General features: G+C 40.4%; 1 protein-coding gene across 1 annotated transcript in view; it reads right to left on the reverse strand.

The window, feature by feature from the left end:
* The window catches only part of LOC128377575 (neurexin-3b), a 216389-nt gene that overhangs the window by 20547 nt on the left and 181833 nt on the right, over positions 1-14009 (reverse strand). The window contains exons 14-15 of the mRNA XM_053337537.1: positions 11026-11336; positions 4204-4206 (exon numbers count right to left, since the gene is read on the reverse strand). Coding sequence (XP_053193512.1) covers positions 4204-4206; positions 11026-11336 — 314 coding nt within the window. The remainder of the gene's footprint in view (positions 1-4203; positions 4207-11025; positions 11337-14009) is intronic.

Below are 14009 nucleotides of genomic sequence, written 5' to 3' on the forward strand. Positions count from 1 at the left end.
GAAATGTAGTTTATAAATACATTTTAGTTGATAGTAATAATAATTTAGGAGTGGCAGTTTTCTAAGTTATTGGTTCTTGTGTTTCAACAGCAGCTCTGAGATCAGTGGCCATTCTCATTCTTCTGTTTCCTATTATGATCTATCATTAATTTTGTTGTTGCACAAATCACTCTTTACAGCAATTATTTTCATCATTATGAGTCTGCCCATATTTTGTGTGGATTGCACTGATAAATTAATAAATGACTCTTCCTGGCTTTTTACTCACGAAGCTCTTATTGCTCTTACAGCAATGAAACGAGTTTACTTGGTGTGTCAACCCTCCACTGCTGTTTGTCTCTCGGCTGTGCTGCACACATACAAGGAGGACTGGGCAGGCCTGCAGTCTCTTCACCCTGACGTTTCCCGTTTCTCCATCAGCTCCTTGTTTACATTGCTAGCTAACTTCCATGTATACTGCATCCTGCAGGAGGGATGTTCATGTTACACACACCCTTATCCTCGCAATATATTTAACACATTAAAATTATTACACCCCTTAAAATCAAGAGGGCTTTGCAACCCCCAGTGGATCTTTGGTGCCCCCCCTGAGGGGGTTGTACCCCCCCTGGTTGGGAATCACTGTTCTAGATGAAAAGTCAGATGATCGAAGTTATTATCCTGAGAGGAACATGAATGTCTATACCTCATTCATATTAAACCCTTCAATAGTTGTTGAAATATTTCATAAAGTTCTCTTTGTACTCCTTGTATGGCTAAAAACCATTACTTGCCTGAACTACATTACTTCAATATGAGAGCCCATAATTATTATTCATCAGTTTTTTATTCAATGGCACACATTCTACATTAATATTAATTTTCAAGCTGACATTATTCACTCTGGGTTCAACCCAGGATGATTTGATCACAAGAGAAACGTTGTAACTATCTAAGCTAATTTGTATTCAGCCAAAAAAAGTCTTCTTTAGTTTTATTCACAGCAGTAGTATTCTCACTTTATTATTTTATGCTTCAAATCAAGCTGTATGTTTAATATTTGCTGTTGTGTGTCTTTGAACATCACAGATCTCTTCTAACATCTCTGTCTTTATTGTAAAATGATGTGATCTGAGCCTGTGGTCCTCTTGAGGTCTCATCTCGTAAAAAAGAAAAAAGGCTTGAATTAATCTGATCACATTAGTTCTGAGTTGGATTTATGGAATGATTTAATTTTGAATCAGTTTCTTAGGTTTGTCTTATTTAATCCAGACCTCACACAATAAATTCTGCTTTTTTTAAATCTCTAAAACACCAGTGAATTCAACACCTTAATACATCTATAAATGGCCTAATGGTAAACTGCTAGAACTATGTATCATTCACATTTGGCTGTTGATTACTCAGTCTAGGTAGGCTCCTGTTTGTGATGCTGTTTGAGACCTGAGTTGACCTCAGTAATTGCAACAATACAATCCATAAGTAAGACGATATGTTCAATTTGGAGGTCTATTGGCTTTCTATTTACAATGTGTGAAGTCTGTAACAAATAGCTGAATTTGGACCTCGCACTTTCTCCTTGTGGAATACATTCTGATCTCCCTTTTCAATCCATTTCAATATCACAGTATTTCTCACAGTCAAAGGCTATTATGACTTCAAGGCTGCAATACCAAATCAATGTAGGCGTTATGTAATGGCTGATGCTGGCAGCTTTACGTCTCCCAAATTAGCTGGGGGTCCCATTTGGGTTCAGTTCCTAATGAGCACAAACCAAATTAAGCATTCGATTTAGTCTCTTTTTAGAAGATGAAAGTTGAAACGTAATCACTAACCAATAGAGAAATTATTTCAAATATACTGTACATCTGAGCCCTCCCACAGTACATCCACATGCTTACACACACACGTTGGGATGACTACCCATGCACGCACACAGACACACAGATTCTTGCAATTATCCCCCACTCATTGCTATTAAGAGCAACAGGTTTCATTGTAGTTTGCACCAACTCTCTATGGACAAACATTACTGGGCCTTGCTAACAGCTCGGCTGAGCAATGAAACAGAACACATTATTACTGTGGAACATCAAAGGCCGTGTCTGTGTGATACATATTTAATTAAATCCTATTGACTCAAGTAGACACATGGTGCATTCAGCTCGCACAGATACAGTAATGCATATATAGATCTGTGAATATCCTTGCACTGATGTGGTCTCTCCTTCTTTCTCTCTTGCATACAAATATAAATTCACACCCTCAAAGTGCATATCATAGTCTGGCTGCAATATATATATATATTCACAGTACAGCAGTGTACAGAGATTCATTACTGCTTTTGTGAATAAGTCACCAGCTCAGTGCATACTGCTGAAACTCTAGCTTCTCTCTCTCACATACACACCTGAAGTTAGCATTCATCATCGCACAGCTTCACTTCATGGGTGGTACATTACTACACAGACATTTCTGGGAAACTTGCTGTTTTACAGAGAGTAAGATGAAACGGAGAATGTGTAATGTAATGCACAGATATCTGTGACATATTTGGTCTTGCTTAGCACAGGCAGTTTTGTGTTTAATATAAAATCTGTAAAAACAACTCTGTCTTATTTCTTATGTCCTATTTATGTCTTATTTACATGTTCACTAGTAAGCTAGCTACCATCACATCAAAGCATCAACTACATTTTATTCAGAGTTATGAATGTTTATGAAACTAGCAACTTAATGAGGACTCATTTAAGGCTTCTGAGGTGCTATGAGAATGGGCCCAAATGTTGGTGGCTTCAAATCATTTTCATCAAAACATTTTTTTGTTTCCAATTTCTACACATTTAGTATATATATACATACTTCGAAACAAGGGTAATCTAAGTTCTTAACTAGGTGAATTACATGACATCTCTGTCTATCACTTTATTGAGACATGCAACCTTAATGAGGATCATTTCCAAAATGTTGAAATGTTAATTTCGAGAGGAAAAAACTGGGACAAAAATACCTAGAATAAGAAGAAAAAACAACTAGTGTCAAGGAAATGTTGAGAGCTGGTTAATCCAAAGTGTGGAACTCAGTGTGAGACATTGCAATGCCTGAGTATTTAAACCCCTCACCAAATCCTTACCCTTTCTACCTCATTCACACATCTATGCCTCCATCGGCTATTGAACTATAAACACCACACTACGCTGACTAATGTTAAGTTAAGTCACGTAGTGTGTACACAGGTTACTTGCTATTCATTCTATGAAGAGACCAGTCTGACTGTCTGCACAAAGCAGACAGCATATCTCCACCTGACCTTGGTTACCAAAGGAGACAGCCAGCCTTATCAAGACTGCTACATATCCCAGCTAACCTCAGTACACAAAGAGATGAACCGCTCTGAAAGAGACAGGTCATGACCTACTGCTCCCAGGGTAGAAAAATGATCAGTGAATGACCATGGAGAATACTAATATCCCTCCCACAACTAGTACAGTGGGGAGAACAAGTATTTGACACACTGCCGATTTTGCCACTTACAAAGCATGTAGTCTGCATTTTATTGCATGACATAAGTATTTGATACATCAGAAAAACGGAACTTAATATTTGGTGGTAATCTTTGTTTGCAATTACAGAGATCATGCGTTTCCTGTAGTTCTTGACCAGGTTTGCACACACTGCAGCAGGGATTTTGGCCCACTCCTCCATACAGATCTTCTCCAGATCCTTCAGGCTTCGGGGCTGTCGCTGGGCAATACAGACTTTCAGCTCCCTCCAAAGATTTTCTATTGGGTTCAGGTCTGGAGACTGGCTAGGCCACTCCAGGACCTTGAGATGCTTCTTACGGAGCCACTCTTTAGTTGCCCTGGCTGTGTGTTTCGGGTCGTTGGGAAGACCCAGCCACGACCCATCTTCAATGCTCTTACTGAGGGAAGGAGGTTGTTGGCCAAGATCTCGCGATACATGGCCCCATCCATCTTCCCCTCAATACGGTGCAGTTGTCCTGTCCCCTTTGCAGAAGAGCATGATGTTTCCACCTCCATGCTTCACGGTTGGGACGGTGTTCTTGAGGCTGTACTCATCCTTCTTCTTCCTCCAAACACGGCGAGTGGAGTTTAGACCAAAAAGCTCTATTTTTGTCTCATCAGACCACATGACCTTCTCCCATTCCACCTCTGGATCATCCAGATGGTCATTGGCAAACTTCAGACGGGCCTGGACATGCACTGGCTTCAGCAGGGGGACCTTGCGTGCGCTGCAGGATTTTAATCCATGACGGCGTAGTGTGTTACTAATGGTTTTCTTTGAGACTGTGGTCCCAGCTCTCTTCAGGTCATTGACCAGGTCCTGCCATATAGTTTTGGGCTGATCCCTCACCTTCGCCATAATCATTGATGCCCCATGAGGTGAGATCTTGCATGGAGCGCCAGACCGAGGGAGATTGACCGTCATCTTGAACTTCTTCCATTTTCTAATAATTGCGCCAGGTCTGTGAGAGCCGGAATTCTTATTGGTTGGTTGGTGATCAAATACTTATGTCATTAATAAAAAATCATCAATAAAATGCAAATTAATTATTTAAAAATCATACAATGTAATTTTCTGATTTTTGTTTTAGATTCCGTCTCTCACAGTTGAAGTGTACCTATGATAAAAATTACAGACCTCTACATGCTTTGTAAGTGGGAAAACCTGCAAAATCGGCAGTGTATCAAATACTTATTCTCCTCACTGTATAATGTGTAGAAAGAGGGTGACGCAGAATCAAAAAAGCAGATGCAATTTTTCAACAGGAAAACTTCCTAAGTCTGATCTAAAGTAACTTACTAGGAGCTGAAGAAAAAAAAATGCTGGCAATAGAAGATTAACTGTTATAATAGTTTTGTTCCCAGATCCGTTGTGGTGGAAAAAAAGTTAATTAAACACCACCAAGAGTGTGGGATCTCACAGCAAGCTCGCAACTTTTTAAAATGGCTTGGCACAGGATTTAATACTGACTGTTCCACTTTGATAATCCATGTAAGTCTACTGGCATGTGCTTGGGGGTAGATGACATCTGTAAACGAAGGAAGAGGAATCTGGATTTGAGATGTAAGGCCATGAATAACATTTAGGGTGTTTTTTTTTTAATCCGCAATTGTTCAAAGAGATATGCTGTATAATCAAAAGTAATTTAAATTTTCTTGACTAAAATGATCTTTGAGTTAATTGCTTATATTCGTTTGCAGAGTTGGAAATGGAATTAATCAACAGTATCTGTCTCTTTAGGCTGGTGGAGCCACTTTTGTTGTTTTAGTTGGAAGTTTCAGTTTTTTTTATTGGACATGTGTATCATGTTATAACCAGTAAGCCATCACTGGAGGCAACACAGCATGAGGGGAGCCTGTGTACCACCTAGCGCATGTGCTGATGTCCTGCCAGTCAGCTCAGAAACAAACTGCCCTGTGTGTGTGTGTAACTGATGTGTGTTGTTTGCTTGCCCCTTGGTGTGTGAGTGCCCCGCCGTGACAGTGGCGGCTGACAAGACAGCAGGTTTACACATACACAAGCATTCCCGGAGGAGCTATATAAGCTGTGTTGTGAGGCATGGGGGACATCCATTACAAAAACCCCTGTGGTTCAAAACCCCTGGAGCTAGCGGCTGGTTCTCACACACTGAGAGACAAACTGTCCTAAACACACGCACACACGCACGCACTCAAACACACACACACACACACACACACACACACACACACACAAACAAACTCATGACACACAGACTTGAAATTGCAAACATCTACAAACACATTCAGACAAAGAAGTCTAATAGAAATAGCTCTATGTACATATTCTCTTGCGCACCAAGTGACATGAAAAATTCATAAAGAGAATCACAACCGAACGTTGCATACACACTCCGGCAACAGACAAGACAGACAATCCATGTCAGAGCTGAAATGAGTTTGTCATGTTGATGGTAGGGGGGAGCTAGTCAGCATCACACATTCAAAGTCCTCTGATATTCTGACAATGAGAGAGGATGTGGCAGCAACAGCGCTGACTGCTTTTTCAGTGTGTGCGTGTGTATGTGTGTGAACGGTAGCTTAATTTGGTTGTGCGCCTATGTAGATTTGCGAGACAGAGATTAAGAGATCCTTGTACAAACTGTGAGCAGGCGCGTGTGTGCATGTGTGTGTGTGTGTGTTTCTATCCCTTTAATGAGCCACACACACCAGCAGGGTCCCCATCAGTCCGCTGTCTCCTAATTGGCCCTACCGAGCAACTAGCGGACCTCCAGCATTCATCTCCCACAATTCACTGGGAGCGCACAGCCGGGGTGCCTATCAGAGCAGCCAGAAAGAGGGGTACAAAGAGGGAAACTGACAAAAAAAGAAAAAAGGAAGGGAAGGAATTAAGAAAAAAAGCATGCTGAAGAAAACCTGCCTATTAGTTTGACCTTTACACAGTTTGCGGTAGATCTGGGCAGGGGTTTGCGATTGAAGGTGATCACAGAGACTAACTGAAAAGAAAAGACGACTGGCAGCAGGTGTGGAAGTGAAGAGGATCAATTTACTGTAAACATACCTCTGCGCACACACACAAAAGCAGATGAACACACTCATCAAACATCATCAGGCAGACTACCACATGGAGACAAGCAGGATGCTGCACAGCACCTTTCTCACTACCTCTTGAAGAGAAAATAAATCAGTGATTATCATATATCCCCAGGTGTTAAGCAACAACCCTGATGTACTTTAGATAGACAGTGTAAAAGACGCGAGTTGAAGAGAACAGTGAGGAAATAAAAACATGTGGGGGGGGGGGGGGGGGGGCATATTGGTAGCTTAGTGTGCAAAACCTTATCTTGTCCCAATGTGACCTTTGCTGTATTTAGCTTTGTCTCTCTAAACTTTCCTGAAACTCCCCACTGCTTACTATCTAGCAAAACACCTTGAAAATAATCTGAAAATACAGCAATCACCCTGTGTCAAGGAACTTTGACGTAATATTATTGTGCATTATTGTGCACATTGGATATGTGCATCAAAGCGCACTGATGTGGCATTATTTCCAGCTTCTCAGCACAAAAAAAAAGCCCAATTAAACTACAAACAATTTACCTCTCATTTTCCCGTCTCCTGAGCACCAGGCCAGTTGAAGATGATGGACGCGAGCAATTTCTTTAACACGGCAAGCATGCAAATCACTTTCAGTGTCTCTCCCTCAGCTGTTTCCCCCCACGGTACTCTAGATTGCAGCCCCCCTTCCTAATTGTTCCCAAACATCTCAGGCCAGCAGCGCAAGTTAATTGAGAATGAGAGACGTTGATCTCCCGTGATAGAGAGCCTTGCATAAATGAGTATTCCCAAAATGACTATCCACATCAAACCAGTGAGCATAAAATCCAGTCTTTGGTTCAACCAGAGCCCTGAAGAAACTAAACGCTTACGTGGTCACCTAACAAGGTACACCTGCTTAAGTTTATTGGGATTTACTGAGGGCCACTAAACATGAGCATGAACTGCAATCATCTTGTACCTGTGAGTGAATTTGCCATAAGGAACTTCTGTAATACAACATCAGTGCTCCTGCTGAAATGTATCCAGAGGTGTGGTTAGAGGGGTAGGCCTCTAGACCTGCTAGCAATATCCCAAACAAGAAAGGGGACTTCAGGTATTATTTTGACAGTATTTTGAAATTGTAACAATATACCATGAATCCCAATTTTTAAGTAGTGTAAATATTGACAGTGCACTTTGCTTCACTGACGTTCAGAATACTTTGGGACAGTTGGAAACATTTTAAATGTGCTTGACAATTAAAATCAAACAAAATGTCTGCAGGTTCTTTAGTCAGTGTCACTGTTGCTTCTAGGTTTAGGAGACAGTTTGATATGATCACAGACATACATCACAGCAGCTTAAACTGTGACAGAATTGTAGTGAATTGTTCCCTTTGCCTGCTTCATCTGCCAGTACATATTTCATTATGTGTTGTGTGATAATTGTCATGCCATTTCAATTTCAACACAAATCACTTGTGAGCACTAGAGCTCAGAAAAAAAACCAGATTCAGTGTCAAACAAGTGCCTTGATAGAAGCAGGCAGGGGTCCATACTGTATGAGCTTAAATTAAACAGGTTTATAACAGCTAAATATTTATTCCATTATTGTTGTTTATACATATATACTGATGATTGCATTATTCCTTCTCTAAACCTTATTTACTTGTCTTGCCAGGTCAACAATGAACAAATTATTATTTGTGATGATAGAATATAGTCATTATGTGCAAAAAAAACCGGAAAAGCTGATCTGAAGCTTATATGAGGCTTCTGAGTTAGTCATATCAATTGAATATCTGCCACATTAACAGTCTTTTTAGGTTGAAATACCCCCATTGTGTTTCCCTGTTGAGCTTCTGTGGAAGTAGTAACAAAAAGCAGGACTTAACTGCTGGAAACATTTTGGACCTGGTCTTTAATTGGACTGGAATTGTTGTGTTGCATAAAACCCTACAGTGTACATTTCCTGTGTTACAATAGTCTTACTTTGTACTCCAAACTTCCCAATACCATATTGTCACCCACTTTCCCCAAATCATCAAACTAGCTTACCTGTGTTTTTCAAAAGCTGTAGTTTTTAATAATTACAACTACTAATTATCAAAGACTTTAACTTAATACAATTTTAACAGATTTTTACCAATATGTTATGTTCCCACGCATCCAAAAAGTTGTTGAGTTTTATTTTACCAGAAGACAGTGTCTACAATTTATTCATCTGGTCTGTTTCCTGCAATGAGAACAGCTCAAGATATACACAGTGTTATAAAAAAAGTGTTAAGAAAATGAGGGATTAAAGACAATCTAATTTTTACTTTTAAAAAGAATATTTAAAACATCATCAACTTGATAAACTGACTGACTTAGCTTCCATTAGACCTCCTGACCCACAGAGTGGCAACAAAACAAAGTGTCAGAGAGCAAGAGAGGGAAAGAAAAACGAAAAGTGTCTGTCGTTCCGGTACATCCCTGTGGAGCTATCATTAATTAAGCGTGAGATTGGTTCTCTCCACTTCCCACCCCTGTCTCTCATTCTGTTGATCCTGAGATGTTGAGGGATTCGCCATTTCTCACCAAAATAAAAATAAAAAGCTAGTGTTGGTGTGACGTACCAAAAATAAATGTGCGAGAAGACACCGAAACCCACATTCTTTAGTCGACGTGTAGACACACACATACACAGTCCACTAATACTACTGCACACACGCTTAAGTCCAGCACCGTGTCAGATGCCTATAGCTCTCTTTCAGCACGGCAGTACATCACTAATGATAGCTCAACTCCCTCAACTCCCCTATACTACCCTGAGGGGTGGAGAAATCTGCCAAACTGGTACAGGTCCTCTCCTTACCTCTCACACCACGGTATTTGACAGCCAACTAGGGAACTATAAAATTAAAGGCCTTGGCAAATGAAATTCTGTGACACAGCAGCGTGAATCAAAGCTGACACAGCCATGGGAGCTTGTGGAAGAAGAATGAACAAGGCGTGCCCTCAGAAGGAATACAAAAGTAAAGTGAAAAGCCAGTGAGGGCAAAAAACTTCATTTTTCATTGTTAAGTTACCAAAGTGCATCATCTGGCTAACAGCCGCATCCAGGTTATTGACATAAGAGGTATCGCTTCATCATTTCACCTTGAAAAGGAGAGTGCTCACTACAAAAGCTCTTTCATAGCACACAGAACTTTATTGACTTCCTTTGATATTAATAGCCAACGACACAAAACGCCATTTTCCCAATGATTCTACTTTTTTTTGCCTTATCTGATGTGACCTTGTTGATGGTGCCAGAGACAGCAGAGTAATGCATCTCAGCCCAGTCTTCATCATCACAGATTACTGATGCCACACAGACAGAATGGATACAGATTGCTTTGCTTCTGACCTGGAAGTTCATATCCCACATATGGAGGGTTTACACCGGGTCTCTCTATGTCAATTCTGTCTAAATCACAGGGTATTTAGAGGCTTTCTGAGAGCTCTGACTCTGGCCTCCCCACACTTGCAGTGATAGAGACACACAAGTGTCAGCAATGACATGAAGGGCCATCATCACAGCACGTCAGACAATCTATTGTTGAGCAGAAGAGGCTGATAACAGTTGTCCCTGTCTGTCGTCGACCGGCCAACCTCTCCCCCAGCCCTGTCTCACCCCTGAGGGAGAGTTATTGCTTTAATATGAACAACGAATGGTTCAATTTGTCCTCTGGGTGTCAAAGGACTGCTCGGCGTGATTACTTTCTTGGCACGGTGGTGACATTCATTGGCTTGGACTTGCGACGTATTGGAGAAAGGCCTCTGTTAGGCCAGATCAGGTGAGTGACAGATAGAGACGAAGAGAGAGAGACAGAGAAAAAGATAGAAATGTAGAAAAATAGAGCAGTGGCAATGCCGCCTTTACACACCTCAATGAACAGCAGCACTTCAATTCTTGATAGAATGAGAAATACAGTATCCTGACCTTGACTGATCAAGCAAGGAAAAAGGCAGCTTGGCTACAATCCACCCAAGCAGTTATGGGAAAGTCACCAAAAAAACATAAAACACTGGAGGAAGACTGACGTTTTCTGACGATTCACTTTGTCATATGTGTGATTATCAAAAAAGAACATTCAGCCCACAGACTCAGGCTCGGACAATCGATATACAGACACATAACACACTGTAAAATGGCAAAATGTTTTTTTTGTATTGATTAAAAAAACAAGAGTCAGACTAGCTGTTTGTTTCCCATGGTTTCCAGTCTATATGCTAAACTAAGCTAATTAGCTGTTGCCGCCAGCTAAATATTTACCTGTACAAACATGAGAATGGTAACATCACTCCACACTAGAAAGTGAAGAAGCGCCATTTCCCAAAATACATTCCCAAACTATTCCTTTAAAATACCTTGTTAACTCACATTTCTACAAACTGGTCTTCACAGAATTGGAAATTTACTTCAGCTTCAAACTCATTCCTCTTTATCTCTCCTTGACTCCCATCAGCCACTGCCTTACCTGAATGGTAGGTGGTGAGCGCTGCTTGCGAGTGGTCGTGGTGGACAGGGTGGTCGTGGTCTCGATAAAGGTGGTGGACATCTCCGGTGGCACTGAGGTGGTGGTGCGTGCAGCGCCTCTGCTGACTGGCACATCGCCCACCAGCCTCACGCTCCCGTTCACTTTGATGTTGGCGTGGCCTTCGGCGGCCATGTTGAGGACTTTGAGGCCGTTGTAATAAAGGCCGGAGAGCTGGCCTTGGTAGGGCCGCTTCCGGTCGTTTCCACCGATGGAGATAGTGGCCTGGGTGTTGAAGATTGTCAGCTGCCGGCCTGGTGCAGGAGGGAGGGAATTGTTTATGCATGTGTTTATGATGGAAGAATCTGATGTAACAAACAGCTAAAGCTCATAAAAAGATCTAAAGTGGGACATTTGCCACGTTTATTAAGTACTACACTTTAACTGCAGCTTATGGGCAGTGATGGAAGACTACAGTAGCTAAATATGACTTTAGATATCACATTACTGCTTGATTAAAAGAAGGTGAATGGAGTTTCAATACTTAAACCTTTTGATGCAACATGCTTTTACAATGAAAACAGTAGCTTATCATTCTCAACAACCCCACCTCTCTGCTTATTTGAAATGACTGCAGCTATACAGTATGCACTGTTATCTACAGTAGGAAGACTTTTCCCTTTGATACAAAACAAAGAACCCCTGAAAGAGACTGCTAATGCTGAAAACAACAGACAGTACTGTATGCAGCTATAGCAGCCTAATCATAAAGAAGTGAACACATGCAGGTGTTGGGAAAAAAAAAAAAAAAACAAAACTCGAAAAATAAGCTGGAACATGTTACACAGGCACACTTAATATTCTCTGGACAAAACAGTGGACTCATGCGGTAAAGTGATTAATAAATATGTATACAAGCTTCGGCATATTATGATAAAGTATGAGCAATACACACGCACTGCATGTCATGGTGAATTTCATTAGGATAAGCGTACATATCATTGTCAAAACACACGGCTCATGCATTAATTATGAAATGAAAATACACAAAACTTTCACAATACAGGAATCATAATTGAAAATCTAATTTGTATATTTCACAGACACATAACACTGCAAGCTTGTTATATTTGAGGCATTTGCACAATTATAATACATAATACATTGGGCATGGAATGACAGGGACAGGACGTTCATATCACAGAAGCGAAAATGAAATAGCGCATGTGGAGTCATGCATGCAGCAGTAATGGGATTTTTCAGACCTGTTTGTGTTTTAGCGATTGTTAAAGGGACTTTATAATCAGGTTAAGATGTTTATGTGCAGTGACTTTAAACTTTAAATGCTGTTTATAATGATATTATGTTCAGGAAATTTATTATGCATCAAAAATAAGGACGGGGAGATTTCTACTCGACTCCCACAAATGTTTTAAACATAAACGAGGTGCTGCCTTGATAATCTCAGTACGCTGATTGAAAAGCACAGCTCTATCAGGGCACAGTGCACCTTGGCAGGCTCAATGTGACGCTTTGCTGTCAAAAAGGCTCCAATTAGCTCTCCATCATAAAACAAGTAAGGATTTTATCGTGTGTGATGTGTATAACTACAATCAGATAAATTACAGCAGGGAAAAGCACCTGCTGTTTGGAAAGTTTTCAGGGGGATATGCCCACTGATTAGTTTGTTCTCAAACATTGCAGAGGATTTGAGTGAAGGGAGCTAATTCTCCTCTCAAAACAATCGGCCTACTGTTACGGCATAGATAATGCCTTCTCCTAGTCAATTTTGTGAAAAAAAGATTAGGAGTACTCGATACTTAAAATCATATTGTGGCACTGTTTATACAATCTATTTTCCCAGTCCCTTTAACTGGACACCATGATTCAACAAAATTTAAAAAGATGAAGATGACAAAACAGGGATGAGAACTGAAGAAAAATGAAAGAAAAATAAAGGAAAGAATAAAAAAACGAACAAAAAAAACCTGCCTCGTTTTACTTGTTTTTTTAAAGGGTTTAAGGGATGGTTATTCATTCTCAGAGGTTGAAAGGGAACAAGCCGATGAAATAACAGAAAATAAAAGATAAACATTATAGAAGTTTGATAAAGATTTACCTTTCTCCTGAAGCCAATCTTCTACTGGCCGGGTATATTTGAACGGGATTTTCTTATTTGCCATTTGATAGCGCTCAATGTCGCTGTTGCCTTTAAAGTTTGAAAGTTTAACAAACAGCTTGAAACAGTTGGCAACAGCAACAGACATCACACATTTATACAGTGGTTTATAATGAGTTTTATCTTTGTTTAGGGATATTTATAAAAGCTTTATGATGATTGTTTTTCAAGTAGCTTTAGTTTAATTGTTTAAAATCAGATTTATATAGCACACTCCACATCAAAATCTAACAAATATCCATGGAATTAAAAAGCACAACACATATCCATAGCAGTCATGGAAAAGACAAACTGCATCAATAACCTGTAAGAATAGGGTATATGTTTGGAAAACACAGAAAATACATCACAGTCTGCATAACAAGTCCTGTAATACATTCATCATATTGCATAATCAAGACCAAAGGAGAGATATCAAGTGGTTAAAAAGGTAGACCATGCATTAACTGCCTTTCTCTGAAGCAAACTGGAGGTAATTTATGTGCACTAATTCTCCCACTGGACACCACCTGCTTTTACATTTCAAGGGCCAAGAAATGATTCGGTTTAGTAGCTCACTTGGAGGGAAAGAGCTGTGTAGCAGGTTTGCGAGGAGAGGTGTGGGGGCGGGGGAGGGCATTAAAGGAGGAAGTAGTAATTTGAAGTACTGCAGACCTATTGGGAGGGAAGTCCCACATTGACACAGATTTGAAAAGGACAATGCATACAAATGAGATCATTACTGACATGGCAGGCGGCCTTTTGGGTAAAAAAGCCTCCACATTCCCCTCTTCTGAGACCGAGGCTAATGTGTTGCAGGTATATGGGA

Source organism: Scomber japonicus, chromosome 17 (assembly GCF_027409825.1).
Source record: "Scomber japonicus isolate fScoJap1 chromosome 17, fScoJap1.pri, whole genome shotgun sequence".
In the NCBI taxonomy this organism is placed as follows: domain Eukaryota; kingdom Metazoa; phylum Chordata; class Actinopteri; order Scombriformes; family Scombridae; genus Scomber; species Scomber japonicus.